General features: G+C 40.3%; 1 protein-coding gene across 1 annotated transcript in view; it reads right to left on the bottom strand.

The window, feature by feature from the left end:
* Window positions 1-17,658, bottom strand: part of zranb1a (zinc finger, RAN-binding domain containing 1a) — a 34,483-nt gene that overhangs the window by 16,780 nt on the left and 45 nt on the right. The window contains exons 1-6 of the mRNA XM_062055347.1: window positions 17,408-17,658; window positions 9,746-10,603; window positions 2,063-2,250; window positions 1,819-1,972; window positions 1,665-1,736; window positions 1,394-1,592 (exon numbers count right to left, since the gene is read on the bottom strand). The exon at window positions 17,408-17,658 is cut by the window's right edge and continues 45 nt beyond it. Of these exons, the coding sequence (XP_061911331.1) occupies window positions 1,394-1,592; window positions 1,665-1,736; window positions 1,819-1,972; window positions 2,063-2,250; window positions 9,746-10,583 (1,451 nt within the window). The 5' untranslated portion in view covers window positions 10,584-10,603; window positions 17,408-17,658. The remainder of the gene's footprint in view (window positions 1-1,393; window positions 1,593-1,664; window positions 1,737-1,818; window positions 1,973-2,062; window positions 2,251-9,745; window positions 10,604-17,407) is intronic.

The following is a 17,658-nucleotide window of genomic DNA, read 5'->3' as shown; positions in this document are numbered from 1 at the left end:
CATTGTAGATTGTCACTGAAGGCATCAAAACTATGACACCTGTGAAGTAAAAACCCTTTCAGGTGACTACCTCTTGAAGCTCATCGAGAGAATGCCAAGAGTGTGCAAAAACAGTAATCAGAGCAAATGGTGGCCATTTTGAAGAAACTAGAATATAAAACATGTTTTCAGTTATTTCACCTTTTTTTGTTAAGTACATAACTCCACATGTGTTCATTCATAGTTTTGATGCCTTCATTGACAATCTACAATGTAAATAGTCATGAAAATAAAGAAAACCCATTGAATGAGGTGTGTCCAAACTTTTGGCCTGTACTGTACATACATACTGTATATACATATATACATACCGTATTTTTCGGACTATAAGTCGCAGTTTTTTTTCATAGTTTGGCCGGGGGTGCGACTTATACTCAGGAGCGACTTATGTGTGAAATTATTAACACATTAGCGTAAAATATCAAATAATATTATTTAGCTCATTCACGTAAGAGACTAGACGTATAAGATTTCATGGGATTTAGCAATTAGGAGTGACAGATTGTTTGGTAAACGTATAGCATGTTCTATATGTTATAGTTATTTGAATGACTCTTACCATAATATGTTACGTTAACATACCAGTTGGTTATTTATGCCTCATATAACGTACACTTATTCAGCCTGTTGTTCACTATTCTTTATTTATTTTAAATTGCCTTTCAAATGTCTATTCTTGGTGTTGGCTTTTATCAAATACATTTCCCCAAAAAATGTGAGTTATTGTCCAGTGCGACTTATATGTTTTTTTCCTTCTTTATTATGCATTTTCGGCCAGTGCGATTTATACTCCGGAGCGACTTATACTCCGAAAAATACGGTACATATACACATAATGTATATACACGTTAGGGATGTAACGGTAAACGGTATAATGATAAACCGCAGTAAAATCCCAGACGGTTAATAATACCGTCAAAATTCTTAATTACCAAAAAAACGTCATTTATTAATGCATTTTAGGCAACACTGCTTACTTTATGGAAACGTAGTCACAGCAGCGCTGGCGCACACGCACTAGCGTCGTTTGGCTTGAAAATCAATGGCGGACAAACTACACAAACTTTGTTCCGCAGATTTCCCCTCAGAACAAAGCCAACTGCTTGGTTTCACTTCATTTTCCCTCGCTTCATTTCCGTGGAGTCACGGCGTGCGTTGAAGAGTGCATTGCTGTTTTTAGATGGAGACAAGTGTGGACAATATTGGAGACAGACGCATTTGTCTCACACTAAAAGTATACAGCGAAGGAGAAAACTATTTGATGTTGCTATTATTTTCTCAATACAGCGTCCATCAGCTTAGAATCGGTTACCCTATTCTTTAAATAGGGTACCGAGGCGTGCAGGCGTCTCACCAGTGCGAGCAGTCGTGCAGGCTGTCGTGAAGGGTCTTGCGGAGGACCGAGTCCTTGTCATAGATGCCCCACGTGGCCTGCAGAACTGAATCCAGCAGACAGTCTCCGGCCGTGCGGTTCCACAGGGCATACAGGCGGCTGTCCAGACGCGTGCCCAGCTCCATTGACCAGTTGATGACGGGCGATTCTTCCTCCAGCTCTGCACAGGACAGACCGAACGATGAATGGATGCATGCACAGCATGAGGAGGCAGGAATTGAAAGGGAAGTACCTTTCTGGACGTCTCGATCCAAAACTTCGTCAAACAATTTTTCCTGGACAGCCGGCGGAAGGTCCTCAATATCTGCACAGCACCGCCATGGGAAGAGGACGTTACCAAACTTTGAAAAAGGCACAGGATAGTAACAAGGAGGCTGTCAATCAACCTGCAGGCAGCGTGAAGGTGACCAAGTCTGTCAGGAAGTAGCAGGCAAAGTCTCCTTTGCGCTGATGCAGCGAGGCGGCGATCTCCCTGCGGATCTGCTCCGTCAACTCCGGGCACACCATGGAGGGGATGCACTTGGCCGCCTGCTGGTTCACCTGAAAACACACCAGGTAAGAGGTCACCACGGGCACCATCTTCTGGGTTTTTTCCACATTCATACCGGAGAACCCCGTTGGGTGACTGACCTCAGTGAGGAGGATGGCGAGCATGTCCTGCCTCTGGAAGCGGATGGCCAGGTGGACTAGCGTGAAGCCCACGTCGAAAGCCGACGCGCGGTTGAGCAGCTGCACCTCGTCGGCCGTGAGCTGCCGCGCGATGTCGCCGCCCGACGACTTGTAGGCTTCCACCGTCGCCAGATCGCCTTCCACCACGCCTGTGGGAGAAAGTGGAAACTCAGGACCACATAGACACACTGCAGAAGCTAACCAATTAGTACAGATGTCCGATAATATCAGGCTGCCGATATTATCGGCGGATAAATGCTTTAAAATGTAATATCGGAAATGATCGGTATCAGTTTCAAAAAGTAAAATTTATGACTTTTGAATACGCCGCTGTACGGAGTGGTACACGGACGGACGTAGGGAGAAGTACAGAGCACCAATAAACCTTAAAGGCACTGCCTTTGCGTGCCGGCCCAATCACATAATATCTACAGCTTTTCACACACACACAAGTGAATGCCAAGCATACTTTGTCAACAGCCATACAGGTCACACTGAGGGTGACCGTATAAACAACTTTAACACTGTTACAAATATGCGCCACACTGTGAACCCACACCAAACAAGAATGACAAGCACATTTCGGGAGAACATCCGCCCCGTAACACAACAGAACAAATACCCAGAACCCCTTGCAGCACTAACTCTTCCGGGACGCTACAATATACACCCCCCGCTACCTCCCCCCAATCCTCAACCCCGCCCACCCCCAACCTCATGCTCTCTCAGGGAGAGCATGTCCCAAATTCCAAGCTGCTGTTTTGAGGCATGTTAAAAAAAATAATGCACTTTGTGACTTCAATAATAAATATGGCAGTGCCATGTTGGCATTTTTTTCCATAACTTGAGTTGATTTATTTTGGAAAACCTTGTTACATTGTTTAATGCATCCAGCGGGGCATCACAACAAAATTAGGCATAATAATATGTTAATTCCACGACTGTATATATCGGTATCAGTTGATATCGGAATCAGTAATTAAGAGTTGGACAATCGGTAGGGTTGGGTATTGAGTATCGATTGGAACCGGGACTAACTTTCCGATTCTCCCGGAATCGTTCAAAAGTTTAAATTTTGATTCCTATTTTCGATACCAGTCCACCGACCGGAAAAAAATATGTCCGCCGAACCGGAAGAAGAAGCCGCTGAACACCAACGAAGAAGCACCCACCGCCGGAAGTGTTAGCATAGCCGAGCGAGTCAGTCAAGCTCAAGCATGGATAGCGGGCGTCGGCGGTCGAAAGAGTGGCTTTACTTTACAAAAAAAAAAATGAAATAACCGCAAAATAACAGAGCTCCATGTCCATCAAGAAACGAGTGGAGAGAGAGCTGCAGATGTACCAGGACGTTCCACCGATACTTATGTCTGACGACCTTGCTGCATGGTGGTGGTCCGGTGGAACCAACAAAAGACTTATCCTTCGCTGTCATATCTCGCTTTCTCCTATTTATGCATTCAAGCTTCTTCCACACCCAGCGAACGTGTATTTTCCACAGCAGGAGACACTCTATGTCCAGAACGCTCACGCATCCTGCCTGAGAAGGCGGATATGGTCATTTTCCTAAACAAGAACTGTCTCTGATTTTATACTGTACCCGCAGCTAATCTGGACTGGGTTTTGCAAGTTGTTTCTTATTGTTTATTTGCTTTTCTGCACCAGGTTAGCCCATCAGTGGGAGCACGGTAACATTTTTAAGTACCTGCAGCATCATACACTTGTGTGTGTAAGTGTGTTTTCATGAGGTTTCCTGCAGCATCATACACTTATGTGTAAATGTGTTTTCATGAGGTTTCCTGCAGCATCATACACTTGTGTGTGTAAATGTGTTTTCATGAGGTTTCCTGCAGCATCATACACTTGTGTGTGTAAATGTGTTTTCATGAGGTTTCCTGCAGCATCATACACTTGTGTGTGTAAATGTGTTTTCATGAGGTTTCCTGCAGCATCATACACTTATGTGTAAATGTGTTTTCATGAGGTTTTCAAAAATAAAGCTCTCTTGAGGAAAGTGTACCCCTGGGAAAATGTATTCATAATATTTATATTCAAGTTCATAGATTTGATATTTATATTCTAGTTGAAAACAGCCCTGTGAGGAATTTATAGTAAAGTTCATAAAAAGTTAACAGAATTAAAATTGATGGAGAATGTCAGACTATTTCATTCAGAAAGACTGTAGGTTAGCTAGCTCATTTAAAATATCCTAAACTTTTTTTTGACCCTGCCTCTTAAAAGAATCGGAATCGGAATCGTTTGAATTCAAACGATACCCAACCCTAACAATCGGATATCGGTAAAAAAGCCATTATCGGACATCTCTAGAGATATTTGGAATTAATGTAAATATTGAATTGACATTGATACGCCGCCATCCTGTGTTTATGTTGGATTATAAACGTGATCAAAAATGTCTTCATTCATTGATCTAGAAAACCGTGTTATCAGTATTGGCTATAATGATACTACTTGGTATTGGATCGATACCCATATTTGTAGTATCGCCCGAACCGAACGTAAAGTATCCAAACAGTAATATTATTTTAACAGAAGTGTAGATAGAACCAAGTTATAATAAAGTAACCAGATATTAATAGTAAATTAGGAAGTTGAATAATAGTTTTGACAAAATAATACAACCGGAAATGCTGCAATATGTTTTGAAGGCATATGTCAGCAGCCAAATTAGGAGCCTTTTTAACCTGTTTTGAAATGATTATATTACCATTTATATGTCAAATAATATATAGTGACATATATCGTTGTCACAGGAGGCTGCGATATATTTTGTGATATAGATTTTAGGCCATATCTACTACTCAATTATAATCCTTTTGTGGCCGGGGGCTTGTTCCCTGAATTTGTAAACATTAACAAAAACAGAATACTGACTTTGTGAAATTGAAAAATCCCTTTAGTATCACTAATTTACTGATACTACCCTTGGTATCAGCACTACCTATATATGGATCGATCCGCACTACCTTTAGGGTATATGTACATCTTCCATCTACACTTCTTATACTTTCCTAAGCACGTATTTTTTCAGTTGTTTCAAGCTAGCTTAGCGATTAGCATGCTTTCTTGTCTGCTGCTCCTGCTTGCACTTACTCGGGTGTGTAACACGTTCAGCCTCGCCCTCCAGTGGTGATACTACTTTTAAGAAATGTAGTTTAGAGAAAGGAGTCTTGGCCTTGAAAGTCCTCTACAAATCATGCTAATGTGCCCAAAGCTAAGTGTCATGTCATCCAACTGTGGCAACAAAGCAGATTTTACAGCTACACGGCTGCAGCAGACTCCCTTAGGAGGAATGTGGATGGAATTCTGCCAAAAGTCAGCTGATCAATGAGCGTAAACAAACTCTTGCACAATCTAACCATGATCACCTCTCACGCTGAGAGTGGACTGGCAGAAGAATAACGTGTTTACATGGGAGATTTGAGGAAGTGTTCAGCTGGCCTCAAAGGCGCCGGACACTTCCCGTACTGCTGAGAAAAAAAAAAAAAAAAGAAGGGTCACCTGACTTGGAAAGAACAAGGTGACAGTAACTAGAACTGCACATTGTGGAATGTCATGATTGTGTTTTAGCTAGCAGGCTACACGTCCTGGTTTGTAGGGGGCAGGGTACAAATTATAAACATAATATCATTTATAATTAAAATAATATTGTCAGCATTATTTTGAGACCAAATTAAAAACTGATGCAATCATAATAACTAGAGATGCCCCATAATATCGGACTGCCGATATTATCGGCCGATAAATGCTTTAAAACGTAATATCGGAAATTATCGGTATCGGTTTCAAAAAGTAAAATGTATGACTTTTTAAAACGCCGCTGTACGGATTGGTACGTAGGGAGAAGTACAGAGCGCCAATAAACCTTAAAGGCACTGCCTTTGCGTGCCGGCCCAATCCCATAATATCTACGGCTTTTCACACACACACACAAGTGAATGCAATGCATACTTGGTCAACAGCCATACAGGTCACACTGAGGGTGACCGTATAAACAACTTTAACACTGTTACAAATATGCGCCTCTCTAACTCTTTCGGGACGCTACAATATACACCCCTCGCTCCCCCCCCCCCCCCCCCCCCAACCTCCTCATGCTCTCTCAGGGAGAGCATGTCCCAAATTCCAAGCTGCTGTTTTGAGGCATGTTAAAAAAAAGAATGCACTTTGTGACTTCAATAATAAATATGGCAGTGCCATGTTGGCATTTTTTTTCCATACCTTGAGTTGATTTATTTTGGAAAACCTTGTTACATTGTTTAATGCATCCAGCGGGGCATCACAACAAAATCAGGCATAATAATGTGTTGATTCCACGACTGTATATATCGGTATCGGTTGATATCGGAATCGGTAATTAAGAGTTGGACAATATCGGAATATCGGGGAAAAAAAGCCATTATCGGACATCTCTACTTGAAACTCATCGAGAGAATGCCAAGAGTGTGCAAAGCAGTAATCAGAGCAAAGGGTGGCTATTTTGAAGAAACTAGAATATAAAACATGTTTTCAGTTATTTCACCTTTTCTTTTGTTAAGTACATAACTCCACATGTGTTCATTCATAGTTGTGATGCCTTCAGTGACAATTTACTATGTAAATAGTCATGAAAATAAAGAAAACGCATTGAATGGGGAGGTGTGTCCAAACATTTGGCCTGTACTGTACATCGACATATCGATTAATCGTTACACCGATATTGATTACACACAACACTTTAAATCTCATGTTTTTTACGAAATGGTTGTATGCAAGTGTCCCCTGTATGAATGACATGATTGTGCAAGAGCGTTACATGTTGACAAGCAAACAGGCCAAAGGTCAAGGGGAAGGTGGGACATGTGACGCCTTCACACACACACGTGTGTATATATATATATATATATATATATATATATATATATATATATATATATATATATATATATATATGTTTTTTTCTTTCAAAGTCTATTTCTGTCGCGTTTACATGCAGTGTTGATCGCCTTCCAGGATGGCCTTGTGGCCACGCTGCTGCTGCCCAGACTGGCTCATTCATGGCCCACCAGCTGGGCGCCTCTCAGCTTCTCAAAGGACCCCTCTCAGTAGCGGGGGTATGGCCGCACTCACCACACCGACGTTTACCCTGCGCGCACTCAGCTGCAGTTGCGCAACGCTCGGGGGCGACGGGCGCAGACATTTCACTTATCACGGCCGTCCGGTGTTGGCGGAGCTTGGTAATTGTGTTTGTCGTGGACCTCGGTCAAGGTTTCTAAACCAATTTCTTCAATATTGAACTACTATCCAGTAGGAGATATAATGAGATATAATGTATTTCATCTAAACCAATTTCTTAAATATTGAACTACTATCCAGTAGCGCTGGGCGATATATTGAGTTTGTAAGATATATCGATATATTTTTAAACAAGTAATGAATTAAGAAAATATCGTAATATCGATATAATTTATTTTACGTTAAAGGCGATTTATATATTTAAAAAAACTTAGTGGAAGATGGCAGAGAGATTCTCTTCTTTAGATGTTTCTTTTAGCGATGTAAACGACGTCAAGGAAACCCACAATGCGTCTACTTGGCCACATTTGGACAAATGTGTGCGTCTGGATAAAACATTCGTTTGAGTTGTTTACCATGTAAGCCCAAATTAAAACTGATCTCCAGTTGCCAAGCCGGGCGTATTTCGCAGGAGAAATGCTGCCAAAAATGTATGCCGAAGTGAGGAAGATCATAGCCGCACAATTAAGTCAAGTCACTTACTTGGCGCTGACCGGAACAGTACGTGTGACAGTCCGTTACATCGTTGACTGGGAATTAAAAAGTGCCTGCAAATGTGTTTTTTTATCTGAGTTTGATACATTTTGTATTATTTTCACAGCTATTTATTTTACGTAGAAATAATATTTTTCCATTTTATTTATGTTGTGTAATTCTGTGTTACTTAAACAGTTTCTTTTCTGTGCCGTTAATACTAGAGATGTCCGATAATGGCTTTTTTGCTGATATCCGATATTCCGATATTGTCCAACTCTTAAATACCGATTCCGATATCAACCGATACTGAAAGAAACAGTCGGGGAATTAACACATTATTATGCCTAATTTTGTTGTGATTCCCCGCTGGATGCATTAAACCTGTGTTTTTCAACCACTGTGCCGCGGCACACTAGTGTACCGTGAGATATTGTCTGGTGTGCCGTGGCGTGGGAGATTATGTAATTTCACCTAATTGTGTTAAAAAAATATTTTTTTGCAAACCAGTAATTATAGTCTGCAAATGATGTGTTGTTGACAGATTGCTGGACGACAGCAAAGACTTACGGCGTGTGGAGCCGCAGACGGCGTCCACAAAGTACATCCGTACATGACATGACAATGAACATCAAAATAGGAGCGCAAGACAAGAACAAAAACACCAAAAAACTCCAAATAAGTCACGGCGTGATGTGACAGGTCATGACAGTACACCTACTTTGAGACAAGAGCTATAGTGAAGCATGGTTGGTTATGGTTTGAATATCCAACAATTGCGAGAATAACTTTTTATTGTCAATATTGGCTGCTGAGTTTAATTTTTTAATGTTTTCTGCTCGTGGTGTGCCTTGAAATTTTTTAAATGAAAAAAATGTGCCTTGGCTCAGAAAAGGTTGAAAAACACTGCATTAAACAATGCAACAAGGTTTTCCAAAATAAATCAACTCAAGTTATGGAAAAAAATGCCAACATGGCACTGCCATATTTATTATTGAAGTCACAAAATGCATTATTTTTTTTAACATGCCTCAAAACAGCAGCTTGAAATTTGGGACATGCTCTCCCTGAGAGAGCATGAGGAGCTTGAGGTGGGCAGGGTTGCGGGGAGGTAGCGGGGGGTGTATATTGTAGTGTCCCGGAAGAGTTAGTGCTGCAAGGGGTTCTGGGTATTTGTTCTGTTGTGTTACGGTGCGGATGTTCTCCCGAAATGTGTTTGTCATTCTCGTTTGGTGTGGGTTCACAGTGTGGCGCATATTGGTAACCGTGTTAAAGTTGTTTATACGGCCACCCTCAGTGTGACCTGTATGGCTGTTGACCAAGTATGCACTGCATTCACTTGTGTGTGTGAAAAGCCGTAGATATTATGTGACTGGGCCGGCACGCAAAGGCAGTGTCTTTTAAGGTTTATTGGCGCTCTGTACTTCTCCCTACGTCCGTGTACACAGCTGCATTTTAAGAAGTCATACATTTTACTTTTTGAAACAGATACTGATCATTTTAAAACCGATAATTTCCGATATTACATTTTAAAGCATTTATCGGCCGATAATATCGGACATCTCTAGTTAATACCCATCTTGACTAACTGGGTTAATAAAAGTGCCACTGACTGTTTGCAGTACAGTTGTCATCCAGTTCAATTTCAGTGAATCTCGCTCTCAAATGAATATCGTTATATGTATACTTTCACTGGAAAATATATCGAGACATATATCGAATACCGAGTTTAAGTAAAAATATATCGAGATATACTTTTTCCTCCATATCGCCCATCCCTACTATCCAGTAGGAGATATAATGTATCTCAGATGCACACATTTGGGGTATTTACAAGGTTTGCAGGTCCCTCTCAGTCCAATTAGGAGGCAAACTCACCAGCGCACGCACTGAGAAACAGCCAGTCCATCTTCCTCATCCTATTCCGTATCTGCTTCAGCTTTTTGAAGTCCATGGACTGCTCCTCCTTGCCGCTCATGGCTCCGGCCGCCAGCTCTATCCTTTGGAAATCCATTTGAACGTGGTCCTCCCTCTTGGGCAAAGGAGGCGACCTCCTCTGGCCCCCGCTGCAGCCGCCGACGCCGCCGGCCCTCCACCGCGCCCGGTCCTGTTCGTTTATAATGGCCGAGTGGTCGGGGGGCTGCGCCAGCTCGATGGCCTCGTGGTGGTACGGCTTGGCGTGGTCGCACACCACGCACTTGAGCGTTTTGGGCAAGTTCTGGTAAGTGCAAGACGAGCATGTCCAATGCCGCTGGTGCGTGTTGAGCCTGTTGCGGTCGTTGTACTCCTCGCAGGGGTCCACGGGGGAGTGCAGCGCCGGGCGACCGCCCGCATTGGAACTGGACGTGTGGGGGGATTCCGTGGGGCTGCAGCTCTTAGGGCGCTGACACAGACACTGCGTGCAGCGGATGGCCCGCGGCCAGTTCAAGAAGGTGCACATTTGACAGGACCACTTGGTGGCCATCTCAGCCATGCCCGCCGAGCGTATCCTGGGCCGGGCGCTGGAGTCCGGGCAGATGAGGAGGCTGCTGCCGCCCTCGTTGGCCGGGAGGTCCCACTTGCGGGTGGGGTCCAGGTCGGGGCTGATTTTGTACGGCTCCTCCGTGATGATGGGAGCCCTGGACCTCTGTGCACGACACATTGTGCACTTGGTGGCGGAGGACCAGTTTTCGTAGGTGCAGTAGTCACAGGCCCATTTCTCCCTCTGGTCCGTCATTGTGGATCAACCTGGTCAGCCTGTGGCAGCAGATAGACACAGTTTAGTCCAGTATTTCTCAATTTTTTTTCTTCACACCCCCCATAAATTTAAATACAATTAAAAACCTGGGGCCGTACTTATCAAGCTTCTTAGAGTGCCATTTTACACTTACCGTATTTCCTTGAATAGCCGCAGGGGCGTTAATTAATTTAAAACCTCCTGTCACACCTGCGTTTACCGGAAACCGGCGGGATGGCCGTGCATGCGGTAATTATTTTAAAACCTCTTCTCACTCCGGCGTTTACCAAAAGGAATCCATAAAATTTAGGCGTGCGCTTTGAGTGTGATGTAAGCATACCATCATGAAAAGCACATTTAATTAAAAAAAACGTTATTATGGTCTTACCTGTACTTATAAATGGAGTCCATTTGCAGCTCCTTCTGACCAAAAGCATCGATAACTTGTTTATAGAAGTCTTCCTTATTTTCTTTCTTCAGTTTTAAAAGTCTCTGTTTCGATGGAGATATTCCTTTAATTATTACCTCCTGCTTCGATTGAAAGTCCAGTTTAGAAAACTGTTTTATTTTATGTATGTAATCCTCCATTTTAAAAGTTCAGGCAGAGGACAGAAAAAAAAATCTCTTGCTGCGTGTGTTCACTTCTTCTGCAGTACCGGAAGTCGCAAGAAGGATCACTAGCGCGGCAGCGCCCTCTACCACCAGGAGGCGGGAGTCATTTAATGACTTATACAGTATTTCACACACGCAGCTACGGTATATTAATAAAACATAGCTGCTTACTGTTCTCTTTAGCATACTGTACAGGTATTCAATAGCTTGGACCTTAAATCCTACTGAAAAGCTCTTTATCTTTTTTCCTTTGTGCGATTGTAAACTACTGAAAGCAGTTTCCTCCATTTTGAAAATGAGGACAGATGCGTCACTCGTGACGTAACGAATTTGACCCGGTGGAAGTTCTAGCCATATGCTAAATATTTTGCGAAACGAGTTTGACCCGGCGAAAATTACAGACATGCGATAATAAAATTAATATTTTGCGAAACGAATTTGATCCAGCTTCAATAATAAACCGGCGATAAGGCCAAGCATGCGTTAATTATTTTGAGAAACGAGTTTGACCCGGCAGTAATTCTAGACGTGCGAATACTATATTCCCTGCGCCAATTCAAGGAAATACGGTAAGTCCTGAGAATTTGCGAAATTTAGTCCTACTCTCAAACTTAAGAATAAAAGCTTTTTATCAACGTTCTTAAGTCTAAGAATCACTCCTACTCTCCAAGATATTTAAGAGACCTTCAGAGGTGTCTTAAGTGGTTAGGAGTTGCCAGCAGGGGATGGCACTGAGGCGAGAGAGACGTGCGCGAACGTTCAGGGAACGGAACAATGTTGTTGTTTTTTTGATGACGAGCAGCTGATCAAACGGTATCGTTTAGACAGAGCGGATATTTTTTTTGTCACATATTTAATACTTTTCGATTCCTTGTTGATTTCTGCATGTGGCTGCAGTGGGCTAGTATATATAGAGCCACCCACACCAGTTTCAAATTAGTTGCCTAATTAATGAATTGGAAAGAAAATGTTATGACAGTAGCGTATGTGTGTGGCCGTGAGGTGAGTGACGTCAGTGAGTGTGTGGGCGATAGAAGAGAGGGAGCGGTAGCGTGAGTGCCGACGGGGACTAGTTTGTTTTGTATTATTTTGTAGTTATTTGTCAAAATATACACTCCCATTGTCCACTTAAATATTTCCAAGATATTTCTTTATTCTTAGACAAGGGATTCCCTTCCGTGATTGGTCATTTCTATGGACACAGAAATGACGTCACCTAAAATTCCGTTTACGGCACATAGTAATGTCGTAATTCAGCTCTGAGTGTGACACTTAAGATTCAGTCCTACACTTCGCTGAAAGTGTGAGTAAGACGCTTGATAACTAACTTTTAAGTGCAGCTTTCAGCGAAGGATTTATTTACTCTTAAGTCAACTCTTAGCAGACTTCTTAGGAGTAATTCTAAGAAGCTTGATAAGTATGGCCCCTGATATTTATTTAACTATCTGTACAAACCACTACATGAGTTTCTGACACCAGCTCCTACATGCCACCTCGCCGAAGACTAGTGTATTGTTTTCTCACACAAATGATCATGCCCACCCTACTATATAAGAAGTAATGGTCTAATGATTATAACACTTTAATTGATATATATGCACATATATGTTCAGTGCTAGACTGCTTCATTCCAAGTGCAGGAATAATAGACTCAAAAACTCCTTTGTCCCACACGCCATCAGACTGTACAACTCCTCTCTGGGGGGGAGGGGGGGCTACTAGGATGACAGGGGACACAAAGCAATAAAGATACTGAAATAAACTGCCAAAAAAAACCAACAGTGTAATAACAGTGCAATACATTTTAAAGGTGCAATATACACATCACATCTTTCATATAATTGACAGTATTACAGTTTTTTGTCATTTTTTTATTTTCATAACATGGTCACGACTGCTTAGTTCCTCTTATTATATTCTTATTTTTACTGTTAATTTTTTATTCTTATTGTTACTTTTTATTTTTATCCTAATTGTTATATTTTTCTATTTTATTTCCATTTATACCTCCATTATTTACTTTTTAAATGATATCTCAATTCTGTACACTGCTGCTGGAATTGTAATTTTCCTGAGGGAACTCTCCTGAAGGAATCAATAAAGTACTATTTATCTATCTATTTATCATGTGTGCGAGCAAACTCAATTCAATTCCAATTCTTCCCAACAAAAGAGGGGAAATATAACACCTTTCTCATTGTATCCCATTTGGTTGACTTTTTCTTGCCCTGATGTGGGATCTGAGCCGAGGATGTCGTCGTGGCTTGTGCAGCCCTTTGAGACACTCGTGATTTAGGGCTATATAAATAAACTTTGATTGATTGATAGATTTTTTTTGTTTAAGAATCAATGTTTAAAACGACGTTTTAATGCCAGCTCCATGCAACTAGAAGGAACTTTTCTAACCTCTATCCCGCTTTGAAAGAGTTTCATCATAATTATCCTACCAAATAATACATTAAAAGAATCGTGTTGAATCGACAATCAATTCTGAATCGGATGTTGTGGAAAAGTTGGGCCTTGAAGGTCAAAAAGGTTAAGAACCCCCTGATTGGAACTTTGATATTATCGAATAATGCAACAAATATGTCAATATATATTTTATTAATTTTTTCAGCGTTGGCGTTAACGCACTTTTTGTGTCTTTTTACACATTGAAATCAGAAAGGATTTTTTTTTAAACAGCCCGGTTTGCTTGTTATTTTTTCATTTTATCGATTATTGCTTACCGTCTGTGTTTTGTTTTGTTTATATTTATATTAAATTTGATCAAAGACAAATACTGCCTCAGTTTGACTGGGACAACTTTACCGCGAGGGGCTGTCCAAAGAAAGACTTTATGGTAAACACTAAGGTGAGTGTAAAGTCAACCTTTTTAACTTCATCCTGTGCCATGTCTCCAGTAAATGACTTGTTTTAGTCTTTGTGAGTCCATGGAAACTTCACTTATCGATCGACTTCGTTCGAGGATGGAGAAAGGCTAGCTGTTAGCTTCAAGCTAACCAGCACCCGACCAGACTCCTCCACTCCAAAAACATACTTTGCAAGTCAACAAACGGGGCAAATATGTGCCTTTTGAAGTGTTAATGTGCGAGGAGTGTTCAAAAGGAGTCTCTTAGAGAAGTGGCTGACAAGTTAGCAAGTGTCGCTCCCACCTCTGACAGTGACGTCATCACCGTCATTGTTTACTGAAGCAGAGATGCTGACTGTGCGTTATGATAAATTAAATTAGATTATAATATAATAAAGATTCTAATATAATAGATTAATTTTTTTTATTATCTATAGCAGGGGTGTCAAAAATGTGGCCCGGAGGCCATTTGCGGCCCGCAGCTAATGTTTTAAAGGCCCACGGCACATTCTAAAATTACTATTAAAAGAAACAAAAACATAACAAAAGTGGAATAAAAAAAGCTTACAGGTGAAATGTAATTTAGAAAAAGTTGCAATGTTGACTAATAAAACAAAGCTGTTTTTTTTCTTAAAAACTGTCTTGCTCAAAACATAATATTGAATGAAAATCAATGTTTTTATGAATTATTGACCTATCCAAGGCTCCGATTACTTCACATCAAATATTCCACTTTGAAAAATATTGCATAGATTGTGTGTTTGCCATAAAAAAATTGTTTTAAATAATATTTAAAAAAAACAACAACTTAGAATTGACGTTGAAGTTGATGTAGACTCTAGAGATTTAATCATTAAATGAATAACTTATGTATGCCCTGGCACACCATTATCATCATTTCATGACCGAAGCAATAAATGTTATACACTTTTATACTGACATAAATACACCTACAACTTATTAAATAAAAAGATAGAAAAAAATACCGGCAGCGGTAAAGTTTAGATCCATGAAGGAAAGAAGAAAGTGAGTGAATGTTTTGAACTGAATACATTTACATGTGTTTTCTTTTGTATCATTTTTTTTAAATGAGGCCACCTGCTCAGTGGCCTTGAGGATCGGTAGGTCGTGAGTTCAAACCCCGGCCGAGTCATACCAAAGACTATAAAAGTGGGACCCATTACCTCCCTGCTTGGCACTCAGCATCAAGGGTTGGAATTGGGGGTTAAATCACCAAAAATGATTCCGGAGCGCGGCCACCGCTGCTGCTCACTGCTCCCCTAACCTCCCAGGGGGTGGAACAAGGGATGGGTCAAATGCAGAGGGTAATTTCACCACACCTATCGGTGGTACTTTAACTGAAGTAACGTTTATGACGACCTTTTTCCAAAACACAATATAGAATGTGAGATATAACAGTATAATGCATACATTCATCACTTGTGTTCAAAACGCTTACAAAAAAAGTGGGACCCCAAAAATTTACTGTGGGAAAAAAATCGATCCGAATTCGAATCGCGATTCTCACGTTGTGCGATTCAGAATCGATTCTCTTTTTTTTTTTTTTAATCGATTTTTATTTTTTATTATTTAAATGTTTAATTTTTATTTTTTAATTAATCAATCCAACAAAACAATACACAGCAATACCATAACAATGCAATCCAATTCCAAAACCAAACCCGACTCAGCAACACTCAGAACTGCAATAAACAGAGCAATTGAGAGGAGACACAAACACCACACCGAACAAAGCAAAAGTAGTGAAACAAAAATGAATATTATCAACAACAGTATCAATATTAGTTACAATTTCAACATAGCAGTGATTAAAAATCCCTCATTGACATTATCATTAGACTTTTATAAAAAAAAAAAAGAACAATAGTGTCACAGTGGCTTACACTTGCATCGCATCTTTTCTTTCTTTCTTCTTTCTTTAGTTTATTTCGAACATGAACACACTTACATCATAATATATCACACATTTTCATATCATTTCATTTTACATCATGCCCGAAAAGGAGTAGGAAGAAGCAAAGCTTATGTAATCCTACCCCTTTCCCACTTCAAAGCGTTTACAATTATATAGAATCATTTACTGACCTTTTTATATAATAAAATAACATCTATGAATTAGTATATACAACAGTTTTGTAATATGTAACTAATTAATTCAGTCATTATTAACATACTGAGATGAAGAATATCTTATTTTCAATAAGGTTGGAAGTATTTCTCATAATTCTTCTTCTTTGTACTTTGTAAGCACTATTATTTGGAACAACCTCTTAAACTGGATCATATCAGTACAATTTTTAACTTCTTTACTTAATCCATTCCATCATTTGATTCCACATACTGATATGCTAAAAGTTTTAAGTGTTGTACGTGCCTATAAATGTTTTAAATTATTTTTTAATCTAAGGTTATATTTCTCCTCTTTAGTTGAGAAGAATTGTTGAACATTTTTTAGTAGCAGGTTATAGTTTGCTTTGTACATCATTTTAGCTGTTTGAAATATTACCAAATCACCGAACTTTAATATTTTTGACTTAATGACATCTCATAAGCTTGACAACACACTGTGTCCAATATTTTCACAAAGATAAAATAAGTCATATATTTGGTTCATTTAATAGTTCAAACAAATGTACATTATTGCAGTCAGTTGATAAAACATTGTCCTTTACAATTATAAAAGCTTTTTACAAAAATCTACTACTCTGCTTGCATGTCAGCAGACTGGGGTAGATCCTGCTGAAATCCTATGTATTGAATGAATAGAGAATCCTTTTGAATCGGGAAAAAATTGTTTTTGAGTCGAGAATCGTGTTGAATTGAAAAAAGAAAATCGATTTTGAATCGAATCGTGACCCCAAGAATCGAATCGTGGGACACCAAAAGATTCACAGCCCTAGTGGGACCCCATTTTAATCCCTTGTTGACTTCTCTGTGAGCGCTTTGAGTATCTAATAATAGAAAAGCGTGATATAAAATCTAATCCATTATTATTATGGGGTCCCTGGGGCCACATTTTGAAAATTCCTAGCGCCAACACTGATGTCAATATATACTTTAAACATTTTCTTTTTAGAATGAAATTAAATACTTAAATATCTGCTGGACTTATAATTTAATTTCAAAAGCATGTTATTAATCGAATTGTACAAATTGTACTGTTTACTAAACAGCCAATCACGTGACGTGTTTATTTCGATGCAAGATTTGGCTACTTAGCTAGCTGGCTAGCGAGCTAGCACGCTCGGCTATTAAATGGTCGCATATCGCCACGACTCGCCTGACAAACTATTTCATATTTAATAAAAACAAACAAAAAAAAAGGGTGTCAAACTCTCACCGTGTAAGTGGTGTTGTACGAGCACAACAACACTTCTTGTCCTCTCCTTCTTCCTCCTCTTCGTCTTCCTCCTCCTGCTCTGTCAATTCTATCCCTCGCCAACGTATTAAGTCGCCTTTTATTCTCTCACATGTTTACCAACACGGACACACGAAACCACCCCGCGGAACAAGCAGCCCGCTCGGCCGGGCCTACGGACGCCTCGACCCCTCGGAGGTGAACATTGCTCCGGTGTTGTTTAATGGCGGCGA

Source organism: Entelurus aequoreus, linkage group LG08 (assembly GCF_033978785.1).
Source record: "Entelurus aequoreus isolate RoL-2023_Sb linkage group LG08, RoL_Eaeq_v1.1, whole genome shotgun sequence".
NCBI lineage: Eukaryota > Metazoa > Chordata > Actinopteri > Syngnathiformes > Syngnathidae > Entelurus > Entelurus aequoreus.
Note: the sequence above shows the minus strand (reverse complement) of the source record. Positions and strands in the feature narration are given on the sequence as shown.